The sequence below is a fragment of the Sinocyclocheilus rhinocerous genome, unplaced genomic scaffold (genome assembly GCF_001515625.1).
Source record: "Sinocyclocheilus rhinocerous isolate Xijiao unplaced genomic scaffold, SAMN03320098_v1.1 scaffold892, whole genome shotgun sequence".
Classification (NCBI taxonomy): Eukaryota; Metazoa; Chordata; class Actinopteri; order Cypriniformes; family Cyprinidae; genus Sinocyclocheilus; species Sinocyclocheilus rhinocerous.
The window spans coordinates 837,765-864,439 of NW_015642825.1; the positions used below are offsets into that span (position 1 = coordinate 837,765).

The following is a 26,675-nucleotide window of genomic DNA, read 5'->3' on the forward strand; positions in this document are numbered from 1 at the left end:
ATGACTGCAGCGCCACGCAGCGCGTTCTCAATAAAGAACTCTGCTGAAGATACCCAAGAGTCTCCTGGTCTCTGCTTCGACGAGGAAAAAGTTTCCTACAGTATTCAGTATCTTGCCCGCACAGAGCTCTGGAGGCAGTAGCAGAGATCGGTTACAGTAATGCGTTACTCAGCATGAAGCACTTTAATAAAGAACCTTTTGTAACATCCTTCCATTCATTTCTTCTGCACGACCTCACCTGAACTCTAATGCCAATGATTCAGCCTGAGAAACATTAAAACTACAGATTCATGATACAGAGGCAGTTTGGCTAATACTGACATAAAATATTTATTTTATGATCAATAACTGATATGATTGATCATCTGTGATGGTTTGAATGCAATTTAATAAAATGTACCACCAATGCGTCTCTAAAAAAAAAAAAAAAAAATGCTAATTATGGTTTAAACCTACATTGTAACCAATATATCAGAGCAAATCAAAATGTTCCTGGTCTTATTGTGCAATGCACATAAAAAAAAAAAAAAAGTTTTATCAATGCCCCTCTTTACACATCAACATGCATTTCACAAAGGGATAGTATCGTTTTTTTTTTTCTAATGGGTTTCCAGTCTAACTGGATAGAGATCCGATTGCACCTAGTCATGCAAAAATGAACTTGTCACTTACATATTACATAAGAGCTTGTGTTAATTAAAACATTTCTGTCATTTACAGGTTTCCTGCGTTCCCTTTGTTTACTGACCCCTTTGTAAACGTATTATAAGTGAAGAAAAGGAGAGAAACTTTTCTTCAGGAGAGAGATATTTCTTCTTTGTTTTAAGCATAAACGCAATTAATTTTGTTTAATTTCTCAGAAAACAAGACTTCATTTTGCTTCTTTAAGTAAGCACATTTTCATTTAAGGCTGTTTAGATATTTGTACTGGAAAACAAGACAGAAATACTGAGGAGGATTTTTTGTTTTTTTTTGTTTTTTGCAGTGCATGCAACAATTAATGCCATCACTTTATGAATTTAAGACTTTCTGCTCTCATTTAAGACCAGCAAAAACTCTGATATCGCTAGAGTAGAACCCATAACACACTGCTTTAATGAAAAGGCATGCTAATGCTAGCTGTAAACTGAGCCAATATGTAACAACTGTCTGCGCCTTTAAACAGATTTTAGGGTGTCAACCAACGGTATGACACCCTAACATGCCTCATTTTGTCTTATAAATATTTCCACAGGGCTAAAGTGTGAATAATCAAGCAGCCAAAATAAAGAGTGGACAGAGCTAAGAGTAATATGTCGTTTCACTATGAGATCCGCTGAGGCTTTAAGAGGATTACAGACAGACGGCTTCCTCTGACTCGGCACTTTATCTAATCAGCAGCAGTGGCCAAAACACACACACACACACACACATAAACACACACGGCACTCTTTGGTTGTGAATTAAATGCTGTATCATGCAGTGATTCATCAGTTTCACAATTCTGCCCGAATCTCCATCTCTCGTTTTCACCAAATAATCCTATTTCATCAGCAGTGTTGCGTGAGTTAGCAGGGCTTTTCATCATGCAATCTGAGAGGCAGTGAACGTCACATGCAGCCTTGGCCGAAAACCAATAAACAAGACAGTCCGACGGGAACAAATCAATCCACCTTAAGAGTTTCACCCAGAACAACAGCCTCTCGCGCAACATCCACAGCTTAGGCTATTTTCCACTGAATCTGTAGAGATTTTCTCCTATGAAACATTACCTGTGGAGAAGGACTTGACAAGCCATGTTGTTTGCTTTGGTTCTCGTTGATGAGCCGTTTAGGTTGTTTACGTTGGGCGTATGGTTATCCGGACTGGGCACTTTGTGGTGCTAAAGTCTGGATGAGCAGGTCAAAAAGCAAGCACAGGCTGCCGGCGCTCATTCTGCAGAGTCCTGTATGTGCTGTCTTGCCTGTGTGTGAGACTCAAGCACTCTGCTAAAAAAGTGCTGCAGTGGAAACGCTGGACCCTCGCTTAAATACACGACCGTCTGATGCAGCCTCGTCGCTAGTGCTCTGGGCCAATCGTCTCTCCATACACACACACACACAGACAGAGCACTCCCAACCTCAACTCAAACACCTGTTAGACATTTATATAACCCTGTTACTGTCCAAATAACAGACAGTCTTCACCCCTTACTGCACTGCCGTTTACAGTTAAGGGGAATCATCGACTGACGAAATTACACATAAATACGTGCATACCGTCACAGATGTCATATTCAATGGATAGTTCAGCCAAAAATTACAATTCTGTCATCATTCACTCACCCATGTAATTCAAAATTCGTTGATTCTGATTCTTGTCCTGCTCACTAACAACTTAAATTTTGGTCTGTTTCTCACACAAAACCATCAGATGGCTTTAGAAGACTTGAAATGTGGCATAAAAATAATTTGGATCACTTTTTATGACTTTTTTGAAAGCTTTCCATTCATTGTCATCACAAAGAGAAGAGCATGAAAAACATCGTCCCACTCATTTTTATATGAAAAAAGTCTGAGCTTTCAGGTTCTGTCAATTTTATAACAAAATTCAAACAAATGTCATTTTGACGGTCTTTAATGTGGCGTGACAGATCTCGATCTGATCGAATGATTTCTTTGCATCACTACCACAGGGTTATGGTGACAGAATTTTTGGCTGAACTATCACTTTAAGCAGCACACTGTCAACTAACACTCCTGCACCAGTCAGAGACTGTTGGAATACATGTCACACTTCCTGGAGTTCTAAGGATGAGCAAGTGTATATCAATTAACAGGAAACAAAATAAGAATGCTCCACATCAGGAACCAATGCAATGACCGAGTTGTCATTCCCAATGTAATTTTGATGAGGTAATATGAGAACGAGAAACCTCATTTAACAAGAGAGCTACAGAGGATGGCAGAGTCATACAGACGTTGTCCTCATGGCAAGTACTCTGATAGCTTGGTCACAGCGAATATCAAATTTCCCAGCGTGTTATGCCTGCTGCTCGACATGCTCAGGTGGTAGGATGTCGAAAGAAAGGTGAAACCCAATAAATGTAGCTGGATGCCTGCGGTAACGCTTAAAAAGAGGAGTGGAAATTAGTTATTACACTTTCCATGTATGGCTGCCCATACGGGCCAAGAGTTCACGTTGAGTCAACACTGCACTTGTTTTGATGGCTCAGTACAAGAGTGCATGGGAAAATTAGGAGACTTGATACAGAGGGGAGACTCTCAAATGTGTTGACAAAGATCTGTGCAGGAGGTCCCAACGTCTCCAATGACACAATACAGCACAGTCCTCAAACTGTAGTGTGCCATAGTGAAGAGTTAGTTGAAGATCTAAGCTTGAAACCAAAAGGTTGTAGGTTTCAATCCCACAATAGCCAATCAATGAGCAATCTCCATTGTGCTCCAGAGGGATAGTCGCTGGAGTTTAGTGGTCCTTTAGCTCAACTGGTAGATTGCGGCACTAGCAACACACAGACCAAGTTCACAGGTTTGATTCCCAGGGAATGAACATACTACATATACAATTTGAATGCACGGTAAGTCACTCTGGACAACAGTGTCTGTTAAATTAATACTTTTTTTTGTCACATGCATGCCAAACCGAAGGTTTCCGGTATAAAGACATGCATCGTTATACTCCTATTGTTCCAGCTTTAATAAATATGGACTAACTCCAATTTTTCATCTGAAAATGTTAACTATCTTCAAAAACGCTATCAAGCTATCAATATCAGCGTGAACAACCCTTATTTCAAACTACAGACTAAAGTACAGTCATCTGTAAGGAACGTTCAGTGAGGGTGAAAGCATCTATGAAGGCCTCTCTATCTATTATGTGCCATTGTGATTAAAGATCTAAGCTCGAAACCAAAAGGTTGTAGGTTTGAATCCCACAAATGCCAGTCGATGAGCAATCTCAATTGTGCTCCAGGAGGATTATCGCTGGAATTTAGTGCTCCTTAAGCTCAACTGGTAGGCTGATGATACACGGGGCAACTTTTTTTGAGCAATGTTGCTTGTGCACTTTCCCATTGAGAATAGGTAACAAATTTCTATCTGGATACTTTAGATCGGTCGTGGGTCCTGTGTCTCACCTGGTTGCCCACTGAAGGCAACATTGCTCAAAAAGTTGCCCCGTGTATCATCAGCCGTATATTATGTCACTAGTAACATAAGGACCAAGGTCGCAGGTTCGATTCCCAGGACATACTACACATACAACTTTAAAGTCACTTTGCAAGTCATCAAGTTATTAATTTCAGTGTGAACAACCCTTATTTTAAACTACGGTCATCTGTAAGGAACGCTCAGTGAGGGTGAAAGTATCTATGATGGCCTCTCTGTCTATAATATAAAGCTGTGCAGACAGTCTTCAGGCGGTGTGCAAGTGTGAAAGTAGTAACTGACCCTTCCACCTACAGACCAATGCTGTCAAAAACTGTTCACACGTTCTAAAGCTTGAACAACATGTCTCAAGAACACCAATCTACTGACGCTTATTTTAGGGCGGTGTGAAAAGTATTTTCCATAGCTGGTGAAGGATACATTGCAGCGGTTATATTTAGCTTTATGTGCGACACCCTTTCAGATTCCACTGGGGCACAATGGGGGCCAGTATAATCACTGCAGGACCCCGACATAAACAAGTCCTGCTGCTCTTTCTGAAGATGCCACTAAATACAGACACTTTGACCTTTTTCCTCATTTTATCATCTACATACACACATGACTGTTGGATAACCTGTTCTGACTCCAAGTATACAAGACCATATGTTCACTGATGATTTGAGAAGCATAAAGCAATTTTACAAAACATGACAACTACTTAAATGGAAACTGAAAATACAGCTTGGGAGGCATTTATAGCAAATTGTTAATTCTCTAAATTGCATTCTCTGAAGTTAAACATTGATTATTTGCTATCCTGACAGCAAAAATGCCTCGTAACATATTATAAAAGCTATAAAATTCTATCTGTAACTGCTGTGAATGACAGGCCATTACAGATACCATCACAGCATAAAAAAAACAATAACAATAACAATGCTCCTGTATGCCTCTGTTGTGACATGGCCCATGTCCTAAAGGGTGTTTACGATGTAAAAGCCTTCTTGGCCTTAAAAGGGTCATGACATACTTTTAAAAGGTCCACTTAATTTTTCTGCAGCCAAACAGACCGTTTTCAATTAAATGAGTTGTTTTGCTCGACCTTTCCTTCAAAGCTTCAATGTAAACAGCCATTGCAATGCTTGGCTAACATCTTTGCATAGCAAATAAATCACAAAATAATCAAATAATTCAATCAAATAATGTAATACTCTTGACAGGCCTTATTGTTCCCTTTATTCAAGGTGATTTGGAAGAAAAACTGATGTCCAAATGTTTTCATATATTTGCCGAAACTACTGGAAAGAAATGCTGTAAATATGTCCAAACGTTTTTGTGCTGAAAAGAGCTGTAGGCGAATCTTTTAAAAGCACTGATGAACAGCTTATTAGACCCAGAGCGTTTGGATGTGCTCATATTAATTATCAGCTTTGCTCCGCCCCTTTCCCATCTTATCATGGTGTTTGCTTGTGTCTGACTTGGACTTACTAAGGCAGCTGCCATCCAAAGCTGTTCATGCAGAGATTAAACACTTAAAAGTGCGCAGGATTAGCAAAGTGTACCTAAGATCTTAATACTAGTAGATACTAGACAGACAGGGCGTCTGGAGCTTTGCCACTCACAGAAGATGGTCTGAACTTGTTTTGGTGACGATCATTATTTATGCTACACAAATGCACACTATACTTCTGTTCCAAAACCTACCAAGATGGCATTTTACAGCATCACGTGTCCTCCTGACAAAAAGACTGTTTTAAAAGATACGCAGTAAGATTATGCTGCCTTTTAAGACCTAATTTTGTTCAAATTCTAAGGCAGCAGAGCATGTATCCTTCACAGAAAAGGCAATACCAGAATGCATTGCAACAAGCTGACCAAAAAGAAGGTTGACTAAAAATATACTACCGTTCAAAAGTTTGGGGTCATTAAGTTTTTGTTTTTTGGAAATAAATTAATAATTTTATTCAGTGAGAATGTATTGATCAAAAGTGATAGTAATAATGTTTCAAAAATGCTATTATACAGTTTCTATTCATCAAATCCTGAAAAATATACATCTCGGTTTCAACAAAAATATTAAGTAGCAAAACTGCTTTTGCTGATAATAAGAAATGAATTAGAAACAATAATAAAAGAATAATACGACACAACATCGATAATAGCGTTTCTTGAGCAGCAAATCGGCATATTAGAATGATTTCTGAAGGATCATGTGACACTGAAGACTGCAGTAATGATGCTGAAAATTTAGATTTGCATCCCGGGAATAAATTGCATTTTAAAATATTGGAAAATAGAAAGCGGTTATTCTAAATTATAATAATATTTCAGAATTTTACTGTATTTTTGATCAAATAAATGCAGTCTTGGTGAGCATAAGAGACTTCTTTCAAAAACATAAAAAAATATTACCCACCCCAATCCTTTAAACAGTAGCTTACTTTAGTTCAATACTGAAAAGTATACATAAAAAAACCCTTTTCAACACTCATTAGAGTGTCACATTGTTAGAAAAGCAACATGTCAAATGTCAAAATCAAAAATCAATTGTGAATAAAGTTTCTTGTATGCTATTTCCATGATGCAATGAGTCGACTATACTTCTGTTCCAAAACCTACCAAGATGGCGTTTTACAGCATCACATGTGTCCTCCTGACAAAAAGACTGTTTTAAAAGATACGCAGTAAGATTATGCTGCCTTTTAAGACCTAATTTTGTTCAAATTCTAAGGCAGCAGAGCATGTATCCTTCACAGAAAAGGCAATACCAGAATGCATTGCAACAAGCTGACCAAAAAGAAGGTTGACTAAAAATATACTACCATTCAAAAGTTTGGGGTCATTAAGTTTTTGTTTTTTGGAAATAAATTAATAATTTTATTCAGTGAGAATGTATTGATCAAAAGTGATAGTAATAATGTTTCAAAAATGCTATTATACAGTTTCTATTCATCAAATCCTGAAAAATATACATCTCGGTTTCAACAAAAATATTAAGTAGCAAAACTGCTTTTGCTGATAATAAGAAATGAATTAGAAACAATAATAAAAGAATAATACGACACAACATCGATAATAGCGTTTCTTGAGCAGCAAATCGGCATATTAGAATGATTTCTGAAGGATCATGTGACACTGAAGACTGCAGTAATGATGCTGAAAATTTAGATTTGCATCCCGGGAATAAATTGCATTTTAAAATATTGGAAAATAGAAAGCGGTTATTCTAAATTATAATAATATTTCAGAATTTTACTGTATTTTTGATCAAATAAATGCAGTCTTGGTGAGCATAAGAGACTTCTTTCAAAAACATAAAAAAATATTACCCACCCCAATCCTTTAAACAGTAGCTTACTTTAGTTCAATACTGAAAAGTATACATAAAAAAAACCTTTTCAACACTCATTAGAGTGTCACATTGTTAGAAAAGCAACATGTCAAATGTCAAAATCAAAAATCAATTGTGAATAAAGTTTCTTGTATGCTATTTCCATGATGCAATGAGTCGATGCCTATGAATGTTATAAATAATTCACTTCTGAGAACCCTTAGAAGGGAGCGGTTAATGGAACAAAACCAATAACAGCAGCAGAGCCAAACAAATAAATTTTTTTTTTGGAAAGAATGCAATAATATAAATCGGTCTTGCTTCAGCGAGGCTTTCTCAATGTTGTTTTGACACATGCCAACTCTCATGGCTGTCTCTTTATTAGGATTAAAGGTTGAAGCATTTAATCACCTTAAACACGGAGTGACTGTCCAAACACCGTTACCTTATTATCACTGATTTGAGTCACGAACGTTTCACATTCTCTCCATTTAGTCTCGATCCAAAACATCTATCCAATTTAGCTTGGGTCAGAAAGAAACATGCTACCAATCCATTTTGTGTTACCTTACCAGACACCTCTCAACAGACCGCCCGATGTCTCATGGGAAGAGTTACAGGTTAATGACAGCCATTAATCATTCTCTCCACACCCTTACATACCATGTTTAAAATCTAGAGCATGTCTATAAAAACAGCTACACATAAAAAAAGATCCCAGACTTATTGACTTGATATGGCTCTGAAGTGCTAGCTTTATAACCTGGCATCAAGGCAAGGCCGCCTGACATTTAGGACGCTGGAGTTTGAAGTCATCCTCTGAAAGTGTGTCCCGATCGACTTCAGAAGAACAAAGAGCCAAGAGAGATCACGACTCGGACGGCTGATAGGTCAGTTATGGGTCTTAACGCAGCAGGCAGATGAGGATCAGGGACACCAGTGTTGAGGAAGCTAAAAGCTACTCATATTTTAAAGCAGCTAAGCTACAGTCAAGATACTCATGAGGGAAAGTAATTAGCTACACTACAACATGCAAACAAAAAAGTAGCTAAATACACTGAAGCTACTTAAAGGGTTAGTTCACCCAAAAATGAAAATTCTGTCATTAATTACTCGCCCTCATGTCGTTTCAAACCCACAGATACACTGTTTTCGTTCAGATCAAATCACAACAACGTAGGAAACAGATCCGGCGTGACGCAGCTGACACAGAACAGCATACGCTGTTATATGTGTTTTTTTAATGTATAACTACTAACTATTTGTTCATGCAATTTATAATTTAGCCAGAGGCATATTTTTCTGGCACAAAAACATTGTTCATTTAACTTGTTTATTGTTCATTCAAGTCAACTCCCATTTAGGGTACAGCATTAAACTTGGACCGATAAATTCATAGCAAATAACCAGAAAAACTGGAATACTGCCTAATTTATGTCATTCTAAATTATATAAATTATAGAAAACATCCTTTTATTTCTAAATTATGACAATTTTTGATGTACAAATCCTACTAACATTATAAGTGCACCTCCAAAAAAAACCTTACTGAACCTAATTTTTTGGTACATTAACACAATCAAATGATTCACATCAAGAGGCGGTGGAAAAACATGTGATCATGAGGTATGTGGCAGAGATAAGAGTTTAATGCGTGAATGTAACGTGTGCTACTGTGACTTTAAATATACACACACACACACACACGTTCATATTATATTGCACAGGGAGATGCCTGAGAGGGATCACAGACTAGACAGATCCCAGATTAAGATGTTTCTAAAACTGCTTTTACCTGGAGGAGGGGGTGACATGGGCATGTTTAGGGGACAGGGAGGAGGGACCGTCCTCCCCGTCCCGCGGGAGCTCCTCGCAAGCCTCCAACTTCTCTTCCTCCAGGAGCTCAGTGATCTATAGGGGTGAGAGAGAGAGAGAGAGGGAAATATGAATATCATAGGATTGCTGGCACCACTTCAGCAGCATTTATTTCATTGCATTAATTCATCATTAGTATTACATTACAGGTCAACATTCATTATGCAACACCCCAAACCTAAGCCGATTATCAGCAGGGAGCCTAATTTACACGCCTGCATACGAGATCACACGCACGCTGTGGGTGCAACTGCTAACTTATGACATCACATGTACGTTGGTGATAACTACAGGATTTTATGTAATGCTGCCATGGATCCTGATGTTATTAAGTAGATACAATCGTTAAAATTATTATTTTATCTATTTTAGGCATGTAATTCAAATATAACTTTTAATAAATGTAGTATGTTAAATGTTCATTCATCTGGTCAATTCATTCATCTTTATATATCTGAGTGCGTGCTTTTATTACTAGTGTGGTTTTCCTGAAGACATGAGTGAATTACGTAACAAGAGTCCATGGTGCATATGAAAAATTGGTGTTGATGAAATTCAAATAGCATTCAGACCTTGGCACATAATGTTGAGGGCTACACATCCGTGTGTAAGATTCTATCTGACAGTATTTAATATCAGACAACCTTTGGCACTAGCACACAATCAAATGCACTCTGCATCTGCTGCAGTATGGCTGCCTTGTTTCCATAGCAACCATTTCCCTCCACATCTGATTGGGCTGCTGTTGAGCATCTGTGCAGATATGAGTCACATGCAGCGTGCGGAACGGCTGCCGAGGGCTCGGAGGATGACTGTATTTTCACACATCTCTATACGCTTACAGTCACAGTTCACTCTCATTTATCTTTTGGACACTGAAGCCCCAGATTCTGCAATTTTAAGCCATTTTATTATAGGATCTTTCATCCCACCTGCCTTTATTTCTCCAGACTGTGTTATACTGCATATCTTAGAAGTGGGAATCCTTAGGGATCTCGCCATTTGATTTGCTCTGCTTTTTTCAGGAAGACAACGCAAATTACACCAAGACTATGCATTATAATTATTCAGCAACAGCACAACTCAAAATGCGCATCCATGTAAAGATCTAGCATAAAAGTGTACCTTTAATGCATTCTAAGTAACTTTGGATAAGACTGCTTTTGGATGAAGGTGCCAAAAGCATTAAAGTAAATGTGCGTAATGATGAAAAAAGCTTTCCTTTGAAAAGATGTGCGTTTACATCTAGCCGAAAACTTCCATGCAGTGTCATGTTTGTAATGATTTGTCCTCCTATGTTTTTTTTTTAATCAACAGAATTAATAATATTAATAATAACATCAGTGGCCAAATGCATAATAATAATAAGGTTGATGATGATAATAATAATAATATAAAATTATAATACTATTATTAGTAGTATTAGTAGTATATATTATTATTCTATTTCTTATAACTTAATAATAATATAAAATTATAAAATACTATAAAATTTATAAATTAATTGTCTTTATTATGATAATGCCAATAACAATAATAATTATTATTATTAGTAGAAGTAGTATGTATTACTAGTCTATTTCTTATAACTTAATAATATAATAATAAAAATAATAATATAAAATTACAAAATACAAATACAATTATTATTATTATTAAATGTTTATTATAACTAATAATAATAAGGCCAACAACAATAATTATTATTATTATTAGTAGTATTAGTATTCATTATTATTATTATTCTATTTGTTATAACTGAATAATAAAAAAATAATAATTATTACTATTATTATTAATTTGTGGACTGATGTAGAATTGTTTTTTAAGATGTCTCAATGGACGCAAAAACTGAGGTTATAATAAAAATCAAAAAAGCAAAAGATGTGAAGGAAAAAGCACCTGCCTCTCACTGTTTTCATTATTAGTAACTACTGCTTTCAAAACAAGACCACATAGTCTTGAGCACAGACGCTGCAGCCAGGGTGGGGAAAACATCCTCACAGCTTCAACCATGATGTTTTAATACCTCCAGGAAGCTGAAGCACGGAGAACCTCAGCCTTTGTTTGGCCTCAGAGGCTTTGTTAATGTGCCGCCTCCAGATTATACAACAACATCTGCAGACAAAAACCAACAGCAGAGAGCTGACTGAGACTCTAATTAAAGGTGCTCTTCATTAATTAGTGAAAACGCCGTCAAGCACGCACACAAACCGAAGAGGAAAAACAACCCACGCAAATGGAAAGCGCATCTCGCAGCCTCTGAGGATCAGAAAAACAGGCTCAGCAACTGTGTGCTGAAAGATCTGCAGCGCTGCACGGTGACCTGCTTTATTTTGTGTGTCTGTGGCCACAACAGGTCTGAACATATCAGGGCAGAAACAGGAATCAGAAGAACAAAAGGACACAACCTATTTATAGTCACCAGAGATTGAATGAGAAACGCACAACAATAAGCGTTGCTAGGGAGATTAGGGCACGGTCACCAGTCAGGGCTGCTCATGAGAAGTCATGCATCCTTATACAGACAGGACATTGTCCCCCACTGACCCAAGTCTAATCTCTTAGTAATATGCAATTATCAAAATTATTTAATCTTAGGCACAGAACAAGTTTATGTAACAAACCCTGGCAAGTCAAGTTCAATGCTAAAGCATGCCAACCTTGACCCAAACAATTACACAAGGCAGCTCTATCTCATCTCAATGAGCCCTGGGTGAGGCATATGACCAGAGTTTGGGAGAGTCTCTGGAGCGGGACACGCTTAGATATAAATCTGTGATTTATGCCCATATTCATTTCAGCATATGCCAGCTCCTTGAGCACTGGCCTGAATCCAGATAGGTCACACAGGACCTCCGCCCTGCTGCTTACATTTGTCGCTGTCCCTTCTGTTTCTTATGCAGTCTTTTACAGTACGCAGGACCTTCTCAGCAGCCGGGACCTTGTAATGTCTAGTACCTCCAAGCATGTTTCAACCTGATCTATCCTTCAAGGGAGCATGTGGGTCTGCTACAAGCAGACTAGAGCAGGGCCCTACTGTATGATTTCAGCGATGTGGAAAACACGGACGGAATGGCGGAATCCAGTCATAAATATTGAATTTTATGTATAACATGGAATTGTCATGGAATTTGTCAAATTTTGGATGAATAAATTAAAAATAGGTCAGTACATAAAAATCTAATCTACTACTACTAATAATAAAAATATTACAACTTTATTTTTTTAAGGGATAATCACACAATATTTCTTCCATGTTTTAATTTAACTTTGTTTGTCAAAAAAATTCTTTTCATTTTGATTAAAATATAAATTAAATTAATGTTTTATGGCTTAATTTGATAGCCAGAAAAATTTAAATACACAACACTGGGGGAAACAAAATTCATAGGGCCCTATTATTGTAAAAGTAAATAAAGTTGTTTTTATGCATTTAAATAATTAGACATGCTTAAACACAGAATTTGGTAACAATAAAACAGAATGTGAGAAAAAATAAAACATATTTCATAGGGCCCTAAAAATGTAATCTTTGCTAAACTTTTAAGAAATTGATGTTAAATTGTATAAGTTTCATGATTTTAATTAGATATGTTTTTTGAAAATTTTATTTAACCATTAAAAAGGACTCTAGAGAAATTAAAACTGAAAAAAAAAAAAATGGAAACCAGAAAAATTTAAACGGAAAAAACAGAATCTGTAAAAAAAATTCACGGAATTTAGGAAAAAATAAAACTGATTTCACAGAGCCTTACTAGAGCTCTGGTCCAAAACTTAAAAGGGTCATATGATGCTGCTAAAAAGAACATTATTTTGTGTATTTGGTGTAATGAAATGTGTTTATGCGGTTTAAAGTTCAAAAAACACATTATTTTCCACATACTGTACATTATTGTTTCTCCTCTATGCCCCGCCTTCTGAAACGCGTCGATTTTTACAAAGCTCATCGATCTAAAAAAGCGAGGTGTGCTGTGATTGGCCAACTATACAGTGCCTAGTGATTGGACGAATACCTCAAGCGTACCGTTTTAGGTAGGCGTGGCTGACTCTTAACTTTTATAAAGAATATCTCTTTGGATTTGAGACTTTAGTCTTTGCAACTTTACAGATCTTCTTTATGCACCAAGAGCTTGTAACACTTCAAAGAGAAAGGAAAACCTGAAATCGCATCATATGACCCCTTTAATAAGCTTCGTACCTAGTGTGCTTTTTAAAGCATCGTCGTTGTGAAGGCCTGGTCCAGAATGTTTCATTTGGCAGCAAAATTGTGCGGTCACATTTACTGTTTTTTTGCAAAATCGAGTAATATCAACAGGAATAGGTGCGATGATTTCCACACTCAGATTTCACACAAAATCCCAGTGCTGACCAACAGTAACGGCTTGGTTTGGAAGAGTCATCTGTGTGAACTGTGGTTTATATATCGCTATACAACTGACAATAGACCTTTTTTTGCCCACAAAACTGTGCTGGAATTCTGCTAAAATTTTGCTAATGTGACCACACCTGTACTATTTACATAGTATTTGTAAATACTATTAAATGCTGCGGTGATGACGTATTTTGTTGGCCAACCTGGAAGTTACAGAACAGAAAAACTATTTTTCCCACTGGCTTTTGGATTATTGCAGAAATTAAGCTCTGTGACAAACAAACGTTAATGATTCTTACATGCTTTGTTCATCATAATAATCTTCACAAATCAACACAACTTTTATGAATTTGAAAGCCTAAATACAACTGCCAGAAATCAGAAGCTAAACATTGGCTATAAATGAAACACTTAACGGTCGCATTTCCAATAACTCTTTCACTCGCTATTTATTTCCCCTGAAAGGCTGAGGTAGAATAGTTTACAGAAGTGTGATTATAAACACAACAAGGCTGTGAAAGTGGACTTGTGAGTAAATGAGTTTACTGTTTCTGACAACCTCTGTAGTGCCATTTAGCGACTTATCAACCGCCTTTTTCAAGACAAGCAAAAGTTTGAACAAAATCGCAAGAGGGTATTTCTGGTGTATTTTATGTTGTAGAATAAAATGTAAAAAATATCTTGAGCTTGTGTTAACCACAGACCCTACTGTACGTCAGGCATTCAACCAAAAACCCATTCAAAAAACCCAAAAACGATGAAACCAAAAGTGCTGACTCATTTCTGGCTTTCGGCTTACAAAAATACATCCTCCCTGCAGCAGGCTACTGGAATCAGTTGTGAGTAATGTCTATGTAAAGCATTACAAATCAGTCATTTGAGCAGTTTAAGGACGATTAGGGTCTTGCCTTAAAAGGCAGCTGCCTATGTAGATAAGACAGCAAGGCAGCTCTCCAGGTTATGTCTTTTAGATTAACCTTTCCCAGGTCTGTATAATTCTGCCTAGGGGTGCTCCGATTGATCGGCTACCGATCACTATTGGCCGATAATCACGTTGGGATGATTGATCGGCGGTCTCTAAAAAGGCCGATCTCAAAAAAACGATCTCAAGCTGATGACGCTGCCATGAACGGTTTGGCACGACATGCAGCGGCACCGTCTCAGTCTCTGTCCGGCGCGGGTGAAATAATTATAATGCTGAAGGTGAGGTACTCACCTTCATATTGTGGTAAACAGCCACGGATCAGTAGTGGACTCCTGTGTGAAAGCCGCTTCCCCTCTCACAAGAGACAACTAAGAGGGGAATTCCCCCCATTTTCAAAAATGAAATTCAGGCCCAGAATAAATGTCTAAAAATCCTGATTGGAGTATCATAATAAATGGTTATAAAGGATTAAAAGAAGGCTTTAAAAAGATCGGTATCGGTGATCGGATTGGTAGATACTGCTTTCTGATCGGTGATCGGCCTCAAAAACCCTGATCGGAGCACCCCTAATTCTGCCTGTTATGAAAGCGAGACGTCCCTGGAGACCAGCACAGGTGCCAGAACCAAACTTACACCACTCGGTTATGTAACTGTGGTTAGTATTGTCTTTGTACAAAGGGCTGTTTTCCCTTTTTTGCCAGTTTGACACAAGGGATAAGGAGAAGGAGAAGTCTCTTGGAAAGAATTTACAGCCTATTATTAACCATTTGATGTGTATATGAAGAAAGCAGATATGTAAAGTCTGGTGAGATCAGAAATCTCAAGGTCCTTAAAAGGATGTAGAGTGTCATACAAATGAGATTTAAAACAATCTGCACTTTCAAAGAAAACAAATCCCAGTCTGCAAACACTCACGGACACACTGAACGGAGGAGACACGCCTTTGGAAGGATTTCAGTATATTACATAACACTGCAGACATATTAACCTTCTAACACTGCTTTTCCTTTTTCTGTGCTTCACATCTGCTTGTGCTTGCGCTGCCTCCACCTGGAACTGGGGCAAACGGCACACATTTTAAAAGCTTTAAACAAACACAAAGTGTAAGTATATAATCGCCTTTTAAAACTCAAATCGCAATATCGCATTTGCAAGGTTTGGGCAAGTATTTCATGAGGAACAAAGCTAATACCGATTTACACTAAGCCTATTGATCTAGAAAACAAATGTACAACTGGCCCTAAAGCATTTTTAAGCGCTGCACTAATAATTAGCGGTGCAAACTGATCCAGTCACCAATATTTTTATAAGGGCCTCTTTTATCATCAATGTACATTTTGCAAAATGTCAACATTTATGGTAATGTTATCGCTCTTTGTGATAACTCTGGCCATTTGATAATACCTAGAATATCAAAATCAACTGCGGGTGGCAGATCCTTTTCCTATTTAGCCCCCAAACTCTGGAACAATCTACCGATCGTTGTTCGGGAGGCAGACACAGATTAAAGACCCATCTCTTTAACCTGGCTTACACATAATACACTAACACATTTCTAATATTCAAATCCGTTAAAGGATTGTTAGGCTGCATTAATGAGGTCAACCGGAACCGGGAACACTTCCCATAACACTCAATGTTCTCGCTACATCATAAGAAGAATGGCGCTATGCTAATATTAGTCTTTTTCATTCTTATTCCGAGGTCACCGTAGCCACCAGATCCAGTCTGTATCCAGATCAGATGGTGGATCAGCACCTAGAGACGACCTCTACAGCCCTGAATGTCAGCGGAAACCATGTCAACTAGATGCGCCCCAGAGACAAATCCTCTATAAAGACCTCATCAACTCGACGACCATCGGGACAAGACCACGAGAACCAGATGAGTCCTCCGCACAATCTGAACTGTGCTGCAGCCTGGAATTATACCACATCATGCTGGTTTCGTCTGGCCAGAGGAGAACTGGCCCCCCGACTGAGCCTGGTTTTTCCATTTCTGTCACCGATGGAGTTTTGGTTCCTTGTCACTGTCACCTTTGGCTTGCTTAGTTGAGGATACTTAATTTCTGGCAATATTGTCGACTTGATTGCACAGACACTATTTGAAATTAACTGAGCTGGACGATGACATCACTGAATCAATAATGAACTGACTTTAACTGAAAAATGTAGTGTTTACTATTGTCTTCTTGCATTATCAACACTATTTTCCTGTTTGACACTGTAAAGTTGCTTTGACACAATCTGGCTAACTAGCTTCCGCTAACTGTTGTATGCACGTTCACGAGAGAGCGGCGTTCCAGTGGATGCATATACAACATATTCCTTTTAAGTATATTCAGATTTACCATCACAAATTTATTTGTTTTTTAATGCACTGCTACATCTGTTTGCATTTTCATTTTTATCTCTAATTGGACAGTGCTTCAGCCGAATTACTATAATTACATTTGAAAATGGACATGATACAAATTATATGCATTTCATTTATTTTCAAAATAAACAGGCTATAAACATCTGAATCCAACAATTTGCTTCCAGGGGCCACTATCATATGCAGAGCGCTGAGAAAAATCTCATTCATTATTAGTGTCTGTGTATGTGTGATGCATCCAGCAGAGATCAGGGGTCGATTGAATGGTACATCCTTGTCATTAACTTTTCAGGGCTTTGACGAAATAGCATCAGATTTTCACAGTATTCTGTGCAAATACAGATAAGCAGCACTAATTTCAATGACAGCACTGTTGAAAGAAAGTTCACCTGGTCATTAATGGAGCTGTAGTCATTGGTGTTGGAGATGTCGTCGTCCTCCGAGTCAAAGAACTCCTCCTGGTTCTCCAGCAGTTCTGCCAGAATACGGCTGATCGACTCCTGCTCTCTCAGATCCTCCACATCTGTGTCTAAACTGCAGAACATATAGGAGGGGAATCAGTTTAAAGGAGTGTGTCACTTTGCTGTTCGTGATGTTAAAATACTTTCTTCTATTACAGCTTATTATGTCTGTAGACTGATTAACTCAAACTTTTTGGTGCTATCAAAATATTGCTCTGTTTGTTTGAGCATCCAACCATCTGGACTCTAAAGCATTAACTAAGCCATTAGTGTGAGTTTGGGGCAAGACTGTCTGTCTGATTTAACAATGGCAAACAGGAAAAGAGTGCTTGGGTTTTGAAAACTGTTATGCCGTAACAGTTATTAATATTCCGTTTGGTGAGCATAAGTGGCTGTTCACACAGAACGCTTTTTTCCTTCCAATATTAAAGGTGCTGTATGTAGGATTGACACCGAGTGGTTGAACTAGGTATTGCCAAAACAGTGACCGACATTCCGGCCCGGAACGCACATTTTCAAAGGAGAATAGCTTACTGTAGCATTGTTTTTCAGATAAACAAATATGTTAACTTAGCATGTTTCTTAAATATCTGCAAACATATTATGGTATTTTTATGCTTTAGTAGAGTCAAAAACTTACATACAGCACCTTCAAAGTTGATTAGTATTTTATTTTGTGTTTATAATGAGGACTATTATTATATTTACCAGTAGGCTACCATTCAAATGTTTGGGGACATTACGACTTTAAGAAATTAAATACTTAAATTCAACGATCCATTAAATTCAGTTCAGTATTTATTAATCCCCCTAGGGAATTTATGTTTGCAGCATACACTCGCACAAAAAATTGATCAAAAAAGAGAGTAAATTGCTTTTTTACATTGAATTATTTGACAATAAGTGTAAGAACATTCATTTACAGAGTTTTTAAGCATGTTGGTGATTTTCAGTGCTTTGGCGGTGTTGCGGTTTCGTTCACGCTGTATCTGACACTCTGTCTGACACTGACCCTGTTGCCCCAAAGGTTAAAGAAACTTGAAAAAGTCCTGTTTAGGGCAATATGTACAGAAGAGATTTCAGTTTGTTCGTCCTTTTCTGGAACTCTTGAACACCCTTTTACTGCTGTGATTTAACCTCTAAATTTTGGGTGGATATTTTCAATTAGCTTTCTGTGAGAAATTATAATATTTATAATATCTGTTTTTTTTTTTTTTATATATTGAATTCCCTGTTTTCTGACTGAACATGGTCATTTTGATAGGTAAATATCACAATTACACATGACATGTAAATGGAAGAAATGTAAACCCGTCTTTACTATATTTCTAAGATTTCGTGAGAATAGTGTGCTTTCAAATACTTCAAAGAAGACTTTTAGTATAAATACAAATGCACAAATGCTACAGCTTAATAACAACCACTACTCATTTAATACACGTCTACATTAATATAGATTTTATTATATAAATATAATAAAATTCCATATGAATATCCCACATTTCTGCCACAATATCATGGTGCAGTAGGGCTGGGTATCGTTCAAAATTTTTCGATATCGATACCGATACCTTGACTTCGATACCGGTTCCTGAACTATACTTTTTTCGATACCAATTTTATGAAATCAATTTTAACAAGATTACATTATCTAACAAAAAAACTTTGGTTTTATTTTTCAGCTTGTTGATGTTTATACAAACTCAAAGACTCATCTCCTGAGCCAAGGCAATTCGGTCGGTGCCTAAAAAGTATCGAACTAGATACCCAGCCCTATGGTGCAGTAAGTGTTACTACACTAAATCCATGTAAAAGCATCTTACTGGAAAATGTCTGGTCCGAAGACAGCAGCGAGAGCTCCTATGCTCCAGCTCTCCTCCTGAAGAGACGCCACACCAGACAGAAACCGGCACAGGAAGCGGAGCAAGCTGTAATTGACCTGCGGCAGCTGTTGAAGGAAGTACTTAATGTTTCTGCCCAGCTCTTCCTCACTGCTGTAGTCTAAAGGAGAGCAAACAAACCAGTTCAGAGGGACGTGCAGTTATTACGATAGGGGGTGAGCTGGCTGATGCAAAGGTGTGAAAGACACCGGTCATGCTTTGACGATGCAATCATACTACAAGTCTGTCAAGTTGCCAGAACATTCCAGAAGGTAAAGCAAGCATTTTAATGCAAAGAGATACAAATTAAGCCAATTCGGCCAGCTGGTAGGATAACAGAGCTTCACCCACCTTGATAGAGCTGCAGTATTTGCACCTGTAAGCCTGCAGGGATGACGGGCTCGGGGAGCTCCTGCAAGAAGAGGCGTAGCAGGCTGACGGCGGATGACAGGTCGGCCTCCTTCTCCAGGTTCACTTCAACGCCGCTGTCGTAGCGCTGCCTGAGCCATTCCACGCGTTCTGCGTTCCCATTCACTAGAAATAGACCCAGGTGCAACCCTCCTACAAAACACAAACACACAGCTCACTCAGACAAACCAATGTGAACAACATATAAACATGTTACTGAGGAGACTTAAATCGCTGAATCACTGCACAGAGCAGCTGACTAAGCGGAGCAGATGCTTGTTAAACTCGTAATCCCTTTAGTCAGATGTGTTAGCATGATAACCTCAGCTACGTTGCCTCCATCTGCCATCTATGAGATAATGAAACAGTCCTGCTGTTTCTTTTTAAAAATAACCCTGGCATTTTTTTTTTATGTTTAAGTTCACGACTGAACAAGTTTACATTCTTCAGCCAAAATGTTTTGAATAAAACCAATAATGGATATTTTTACGGCTGGCTTCTTGAGTGCGGCACTTTTAAAACAAACTGTACATTTTTGCCAGATCAGATCAGATTCCTAAAAGCTCAGCTGGCAAATCAGCATTAGCTGGACTGTCTCTGTTCCCATTCCTGGTGTTCTGTGTGTGTACACAAGACTCTTTACCGCACGAGGGGAAGCTACAATGTCGCTCGCTGTTATGTCTAAATTAGCTTCAGTACAAAAAACATCCTTCCATATGAAACGGTGGAGGAGAAATGCCAGTGTGCTGAGAAAGAGCTGGTGTTTGGAGACAACAGTGGCGGCTAAAGCCCTTTAAAGGACTTGACTTAGCCCTGCCAACATATTTTCAACATCCTGCCTGTGCTGCAGTTTAAACATCAAGCTGCAGTCCTCATCTCTTTAAAGGGAATATTAAATATTCTCACAGTCTGCTGGATGTGCGAGTGAGAAGTTCAGCAATTTGCAGATACCAGTCATTGAAAAAGAGTAAAACGTGAAGGACTTGGCATTTACGTCTCTACATGCAGCAGTTAATTAGTAGGTGAGAGACTCGTGTAATAATACAGTGCCATTATAAAAGCCGTGGGCCGAATAATGTTCTTATTTTCGCTTTTAACTCCGTGATGTTGCACAATAAAGGAAGTACATCTTTGATCAGGGAGTACAGGGAAGCCACTCCTATCGTACAATCAGACCAAACAACATGTTTGGCTTTATCAGATGAAAATGTCATGCTCTGCATGCTCTGCTACTTTGATAAACACAATTTTTTTTAACTATTTATGTAGCAACTGTGCAAGTTCACTATTTGTCAATTTAACCTTAGAAATCATTTTAATATGCCGATTTGGTTTTATGTGCAACTTTATGCTGAAATGAATTATCAAACAGTGGTAATGCTTAATATTTTTATGGAAAACATTATTTTATTTTCAGAATTCTTTGATTAATAGAAAGTTCAAAAGAAAAAGCATTTGTCTGAAATATTTTGCAACATTTTAAATGTCTTTACCAACACTTTTGATCAATTTAATGCATTTTATTTAATGATGAATAAAAAAAAACAAAAAGTGTTCCTTATTCAAATTCTTTTTTGATCCTAAATACTCATGTGTAACACAACCTTGCTGCATATTTGAGACTAAAGACTTTGGGGGTTTTTGAAGTCATATTAAACACAATTAATATGAAATCACATCATATTTATCACACAACCTTCCTACGTTTGGGGGCGGTAAGAATTTATTTATTTAAGAATTTTGTTTTTAAAAATTTATCTCTTTTGCTCAATAAAGTTGCATTTATTTTACAGTAAAAACTGTAATATTGTGAAATATTTTTACAATTTTAAATAGTTTTCTATTTATATATATATATATATATATATATATATATATTAAAATACATTTTCAGCAGCCATTACTCCAGTCTTAAGCTTACATTCTTCAACGACAATGTTTTGACTAATATATTCTTGAATGTATTTTGATATGTATGCATGTGTATATGTAACATTTTCATTTATCTGAATAGATCAGAAACTTCGTAAAACCATGATTCAAATGATAAATATGCACTTTCTGGTCTGTATTCCTTTCTATCCCTGGAGTGGTTTCAGTAACTATAAAGCTGCTATCATCGACGATAGTCAAAAACAAATAAACAAAGGCTAGGAAGAAAGTACCAGGAATCACCAGGGTCCCCCCTCACTCACCGTGCTCTTCAATGTACTCCACGATGCTCCTGACCAGCAGGGGGACCTCATGTCCTGGCTGCCCGCTGTGCTGCACCTCCTCCAGGGGCATCCCGAACACTCTGGCCGCGCTGAGGGAGTCGCTGAGGGAAGTATTGAGGCTCTTCCTCATCGCCTCCACAGCCTGGCTGCTTCAGTCCGTCTGCACACAGAGATGCCAAGAAAATTGAAAATTGGAGCGGGACCTCTCCCATCTCGGAAGCGGCAGTTCTTATCGTGTGCGAGTGAAGAGAGCTTAAATAAGTGGAGCGACTGTCATGTGCAAAGATTGTACAGCTGTCAGATGCGGCACGCCGATTTGGTTGATGGTAGCAGGTGGCTCCGATTCTCGTTCAACATGCCAATTCCAACACAAACAACACAAACCATACTGCTACAGCGAACAAGCTGTTCATGTTAAGGAAAAACTCCGCGACTGCATCTGATTAGCGTTCAGCACGATCAGAAATGTACACACAATCTGAACTTGATCTGTCGAGATACCTGATGTCTTCATGACAACACCAGCTGGTCTCACGCATCTTATCTGATTGCAATATGAATTGATTTTTTCCATCACAGCAGAGCTTACCTTGTTGTAGAAATGCCCAGAAGTTCACTTTATCTCCTGCTCCACTCACTAGTAGTAAACGGATTGTTCATCTATGGCTGCTTCAGGTTATGGCAGAAGATGAGCCTGTAGTTCCTCATTGACAGACCGCAAATCCTGTTCAGGACGTTAGTGGTTAAGCTGGAGGAAACAAAACACATAAAAAACAGCAGCATTAGCAAATGCATCAAAACGGACAATAACCTTTCCGATTCATATGAGCTGGGGCAAATTTACAAACCACTTATCCACTTATGAATATATGTGGTCTGAAAAACACATCTAGTGAAGTTTAAATCTCAATTAGGAAGAAAATACAGCAAGCAATCTGCTCACCCTGCTGCATATGGCATCACATGGACCACATTTAATACTTAGTGGAATTTTAATCCAAACAAGGTTTCCAATCATGGACCTTTTCTCTGAAATAATACACAGTGTTACAGTACAATAGATCTACTCCCTTACCTGTACTATCATTTACACAAATGACTTTTTAAGATGTTGAGAGCATTTTCACTGTGCCAAATTACAGACCTCTTTACCACTTTAGGCACGACTAGCTGCCTGACACCATGTGGAACAGGAACATAATGTCCGGAAAACGAATAGGAACGATGTGCGAACTGACCCCTAACAGCAGATGTTAAAGTCTGCAGACAATTGAGAGTAGATATGCTTCTAATCCCACATATCACGTGTGATGACCTTTCACTCACAATGTTCACCATTGTTGGAGAAGCTAAAAGCGGCTCAGCGCTGAGACAGTAAGCAGAGAGCACTGTATGACCTTGGCTCATTCCTCAGAGCTCTGGAGAACACATAAAGGGACGATGCTGGAATTTTCTGCAGGCAAATCTCTCCGCATCTCCTTGGTGACATGCTGTTTGCAATGTTTGTCTCACTATGGTTACTTGGCGAGTTTGTAGATGCAGTCACAGAAAAGCATGCGACAGATACACAGAGAGCGGCTGCAAACAATCCAGAACATTCCCTGGAACAACAGTGTCCCGAAGATAACCTAACAAGGAGATTATCAGCCCATTACAGCACAGCACACAGGCCAAATCTCAAACGTCAATGATTAATTAATAACTGTGGGTATCTTTGGGACATCTTTAAAAAGATAAGCAATTAGGAGGAGCTCAAGGTTAAAACTAGATCTGAGCATTCTACCGGTAATTTAGGCAAGGCACTTTATTGTCGGTTGTATCTGGTAATCAGGTAACTGCCAGAAAATTCTGATATAACACTTTATGGCACTAGTAGTAAAACCCCTTGATATTAATTTTTACAGTCTCAAAAGGCAGCACTGCACTGAAATGTCTCTAATTTCTATTTTTCTCCTCCATAATTGTATGCAATTAATTCACCTCAAACATTTACACTACGAGAAAATCACTCACGTGACTAATGGTGTGTTCACACCAGACGCGAAGCGAATATGCGCATCGCGTCACTCGCTCTAGATTACTTGCAGGATGCTTTCCGTGTCACTCGCGCGAATAAAATCATAGCGTGATCAACCATGGTGGAGATAACTACAATCGCTGTTTTGTACCTGTTGTCAAAAAGTCCAAAACACGATGGAAAGCCAAACGCAGATGTGTCTGGGTTCACAGCACCATCCAGAGGAGGATGAATAACGTTAGGATCCTGCATTAATGTGTGTTACATTTTACTACTGTATATATACACTGATATTACTATTATTTTTATTATTGATAGCAGCATCTCTGTAGCCATGCTAATAAAATACAACTACCACTACAACTGATTTTAATTGTTTTCTATGCTCCAGACCTAAATAATAACAGACGGCTGCAATAATGCTCTCTTCTATTGTCTGATTCAACTGGACGTGTCAAGAAACTCTTCGCTGATTGGCTTGCCTGAGAACGCGTCATGCGAATTTTCCGCTCGAGTTGAAATTTTTTAACTTGCGAGGAAGACACGATTGAGGCGAATATCGTGTGTTCACGGCAAACGTGTCTCACATTTTGCGTCGCCCGGCACAAATTCGTCTTTCTGTTGACTTTGTATGTAATCTACTCGCGCAAATAATTACATTTGCGTCTGGTGTGAAAGTTTTGCACCAGGCGACTAAATAATGTCTGATGTTAGCCACTGGCTAATAAATTGTTCGATTTTACTCGCCAATGATTGAGCTTTTGATTTCATTAAACATCTGCAGGAGCTAGTCAGTGATTTTATTGCCGTCTGAATCCAGAATGTCTATGTTTTTCTCCCACCTGTGCAAAACTTTCCAGCCAAATTACCAACTGTTTTTTGACAAACGCCAAGGTCATTTGGTAATTTAATTGCTGTCCGAATCCTCACCTTTTTCCACATTGTTTACAAGAGGGTATAAGTCCAAAAGCTTTGCGTTAATGTGCATACACTTTAAATATGGACATTTTTACAGGGCTCTACAGTGCGACCATTTCAGTCGCATTTGCGACTGAAAACTACTGCGTGCGACTATGAAAAAATATTTAGGAGCACCAGTGCGACTGACCCGATCTTCATCGTATTTGTGATTGTGATCACTGAGGGGAGCTTCAAAGGTTTCTACGTGTTTTTGCAGCGTTGAGTAATGTATCACAGACATATCCTCTCATTATAACAAACAAAGTGAAATGTGAGATCGTGATGAGCTAAGATGAGTGACAGCTTTTAATGATTTTTAAGTTTGTAAATGTGATACTGATTTAATACAACAGTTCAATAGACAAAAAGTTAATATGAAGTGACCTACATTGTCTGACTATAACACTATTGTCTGATTTTGCTCTATTTCGTCGTCAAAAATAGTTTGAAACAAAGTCACAGCTCAGCCGCTGCGCATAAGCGTAGAGCCCTGTTTTATAATATTATGTCACTGTTCCACTACTGAGTGGGAGCTGGAGAGAAAAAAAATAATAACAAGAGAACAAAAACCACCTTTACATAAATTAGAGCTTGCACAAATAATCATTTTACTAGTCATGCAAGTCAAATGTTTACCTTATGTAAATAAGAGTTTGCATTACTTTATGTCTGCTAATTTCCACATTTTTTTTTACATGACATCCATCATTTTGAGTGATAAAATGCAAGACAGAAAACCATTTAAACCATAGCATGTCAATTTTCCTGTTAAAATATGGTATTTAAATAATAATATCAAATAAAAACAGGATATTCTTTTCCTATTATTAATTTAAATATGAATCACGTGACTGACCACATGAGCAGCAGGTTCGTAGGATTACAGAACTTTTTTCTCCAACGTGAAAAAAATCGCCATCAGAAAGCATGAGTTCATCACTGACTGTGATACCATGCAAATTAATTTTATACAGACGTCCCCATGAGAAACAATAACTGTCTGAATAGAGTTTTAGTATTATTCCTATTTTATTAGTATTATTGTTAGTTATTTTTTAAAGAAACATTAAGGGTGCTTTCACAGGTCTCAGAGGCATGGAAGAGCCAGATTAGTTTGCTAGCCTGCGTCTTTCAGGTTTGAAATACGGGAAATATGGGAAAAAGTAACTTAATAATAAGAAGCATAACAGGACAAACATACAAAAGAGAAACCCTGAGGTCTTATGTCACAAAGAGTATGGATCATCTCACGGGTTGCATATGAGAAACAGAAAGTTTCCCATGTTGTGCAGAAGTTGGATAGAGAGTCGTCATGTGACTTCAAAAATGCCATTCACAAAATATGAATTATTCATAAATAACCAGCAGGCCACACAAGTTTTGTCTTTGACATTGATATTATTGATTAAAGGGTTAGTTCACCCAAAAATGAAAATTAGCCCATAAATTACTCCCCCTCAAGTCATCCTAGGTGTATATGACTTTCTTCTTTCAGACGAATCCAGTCGGAGTTATATTAAAAATGGTCTTCGATCTTTCAAGCTGTTTAATGCCACTCAGCGGGTGTTGCATGCATCAGTCCAAAAGCACTTAATTAAAATGCGCCCATCCATAAAAAAAAGTGTCTCACACGGCTCCCGGGGGTGAACAAAGGCCTTCTGTAGCGAATCGATGCGTTTTTGTAAGAAAAATATCCATATTCAAAACGTAATAATCACTTTAAT

The 26,675-nt window shown here is 38.0% G+C and overlaps 1 protein-coding gene across 1 annotated transcript in view; it reads right to left on the reverse strand.

The window, feature by feature from the left end:
* LOC107756680 (protein FAM13B-like) overlaps positions 1 to 26,675 on the reverse strand; it is a 58,082-nt gene that overhangs the window by 25,312 nt on the left and 6,095 nt on the right. The window contains exons 2-7 of the mRNA XM_016573880.1: positions 22,564 to 22,722; positions 21,954 to 22,134; positions 19,702 to 19,911; positions 19,294 to 19,471; positions 17,399 to 17,543; positions 9,254 to 9,369 (exon numbers count right to left, since the gene is read on the reverse strand). Of these exons, the coding sequence (XP_016429366.1) occupies positions 9,254 to 9,369; positions 17,399 to 17,543; positions 19,294 to 19,471; positions 19,702 to 19,911; positions 21,954 to 22,104 (800 nt within the window). The 5' untranslated portion in view covers positions 22,105 to 22,134; positions 22,564 to 22,722. The remainder of the gene's footprint in view (positions 1 to 9,253; positions 9,370 to 17,398; positions 17,544 to 19,293; positions 19,472 to 19,701; positions 19,912 to 21,953; positions 22,135 to 22,563; positions 22,723 to 26,675) is intronic.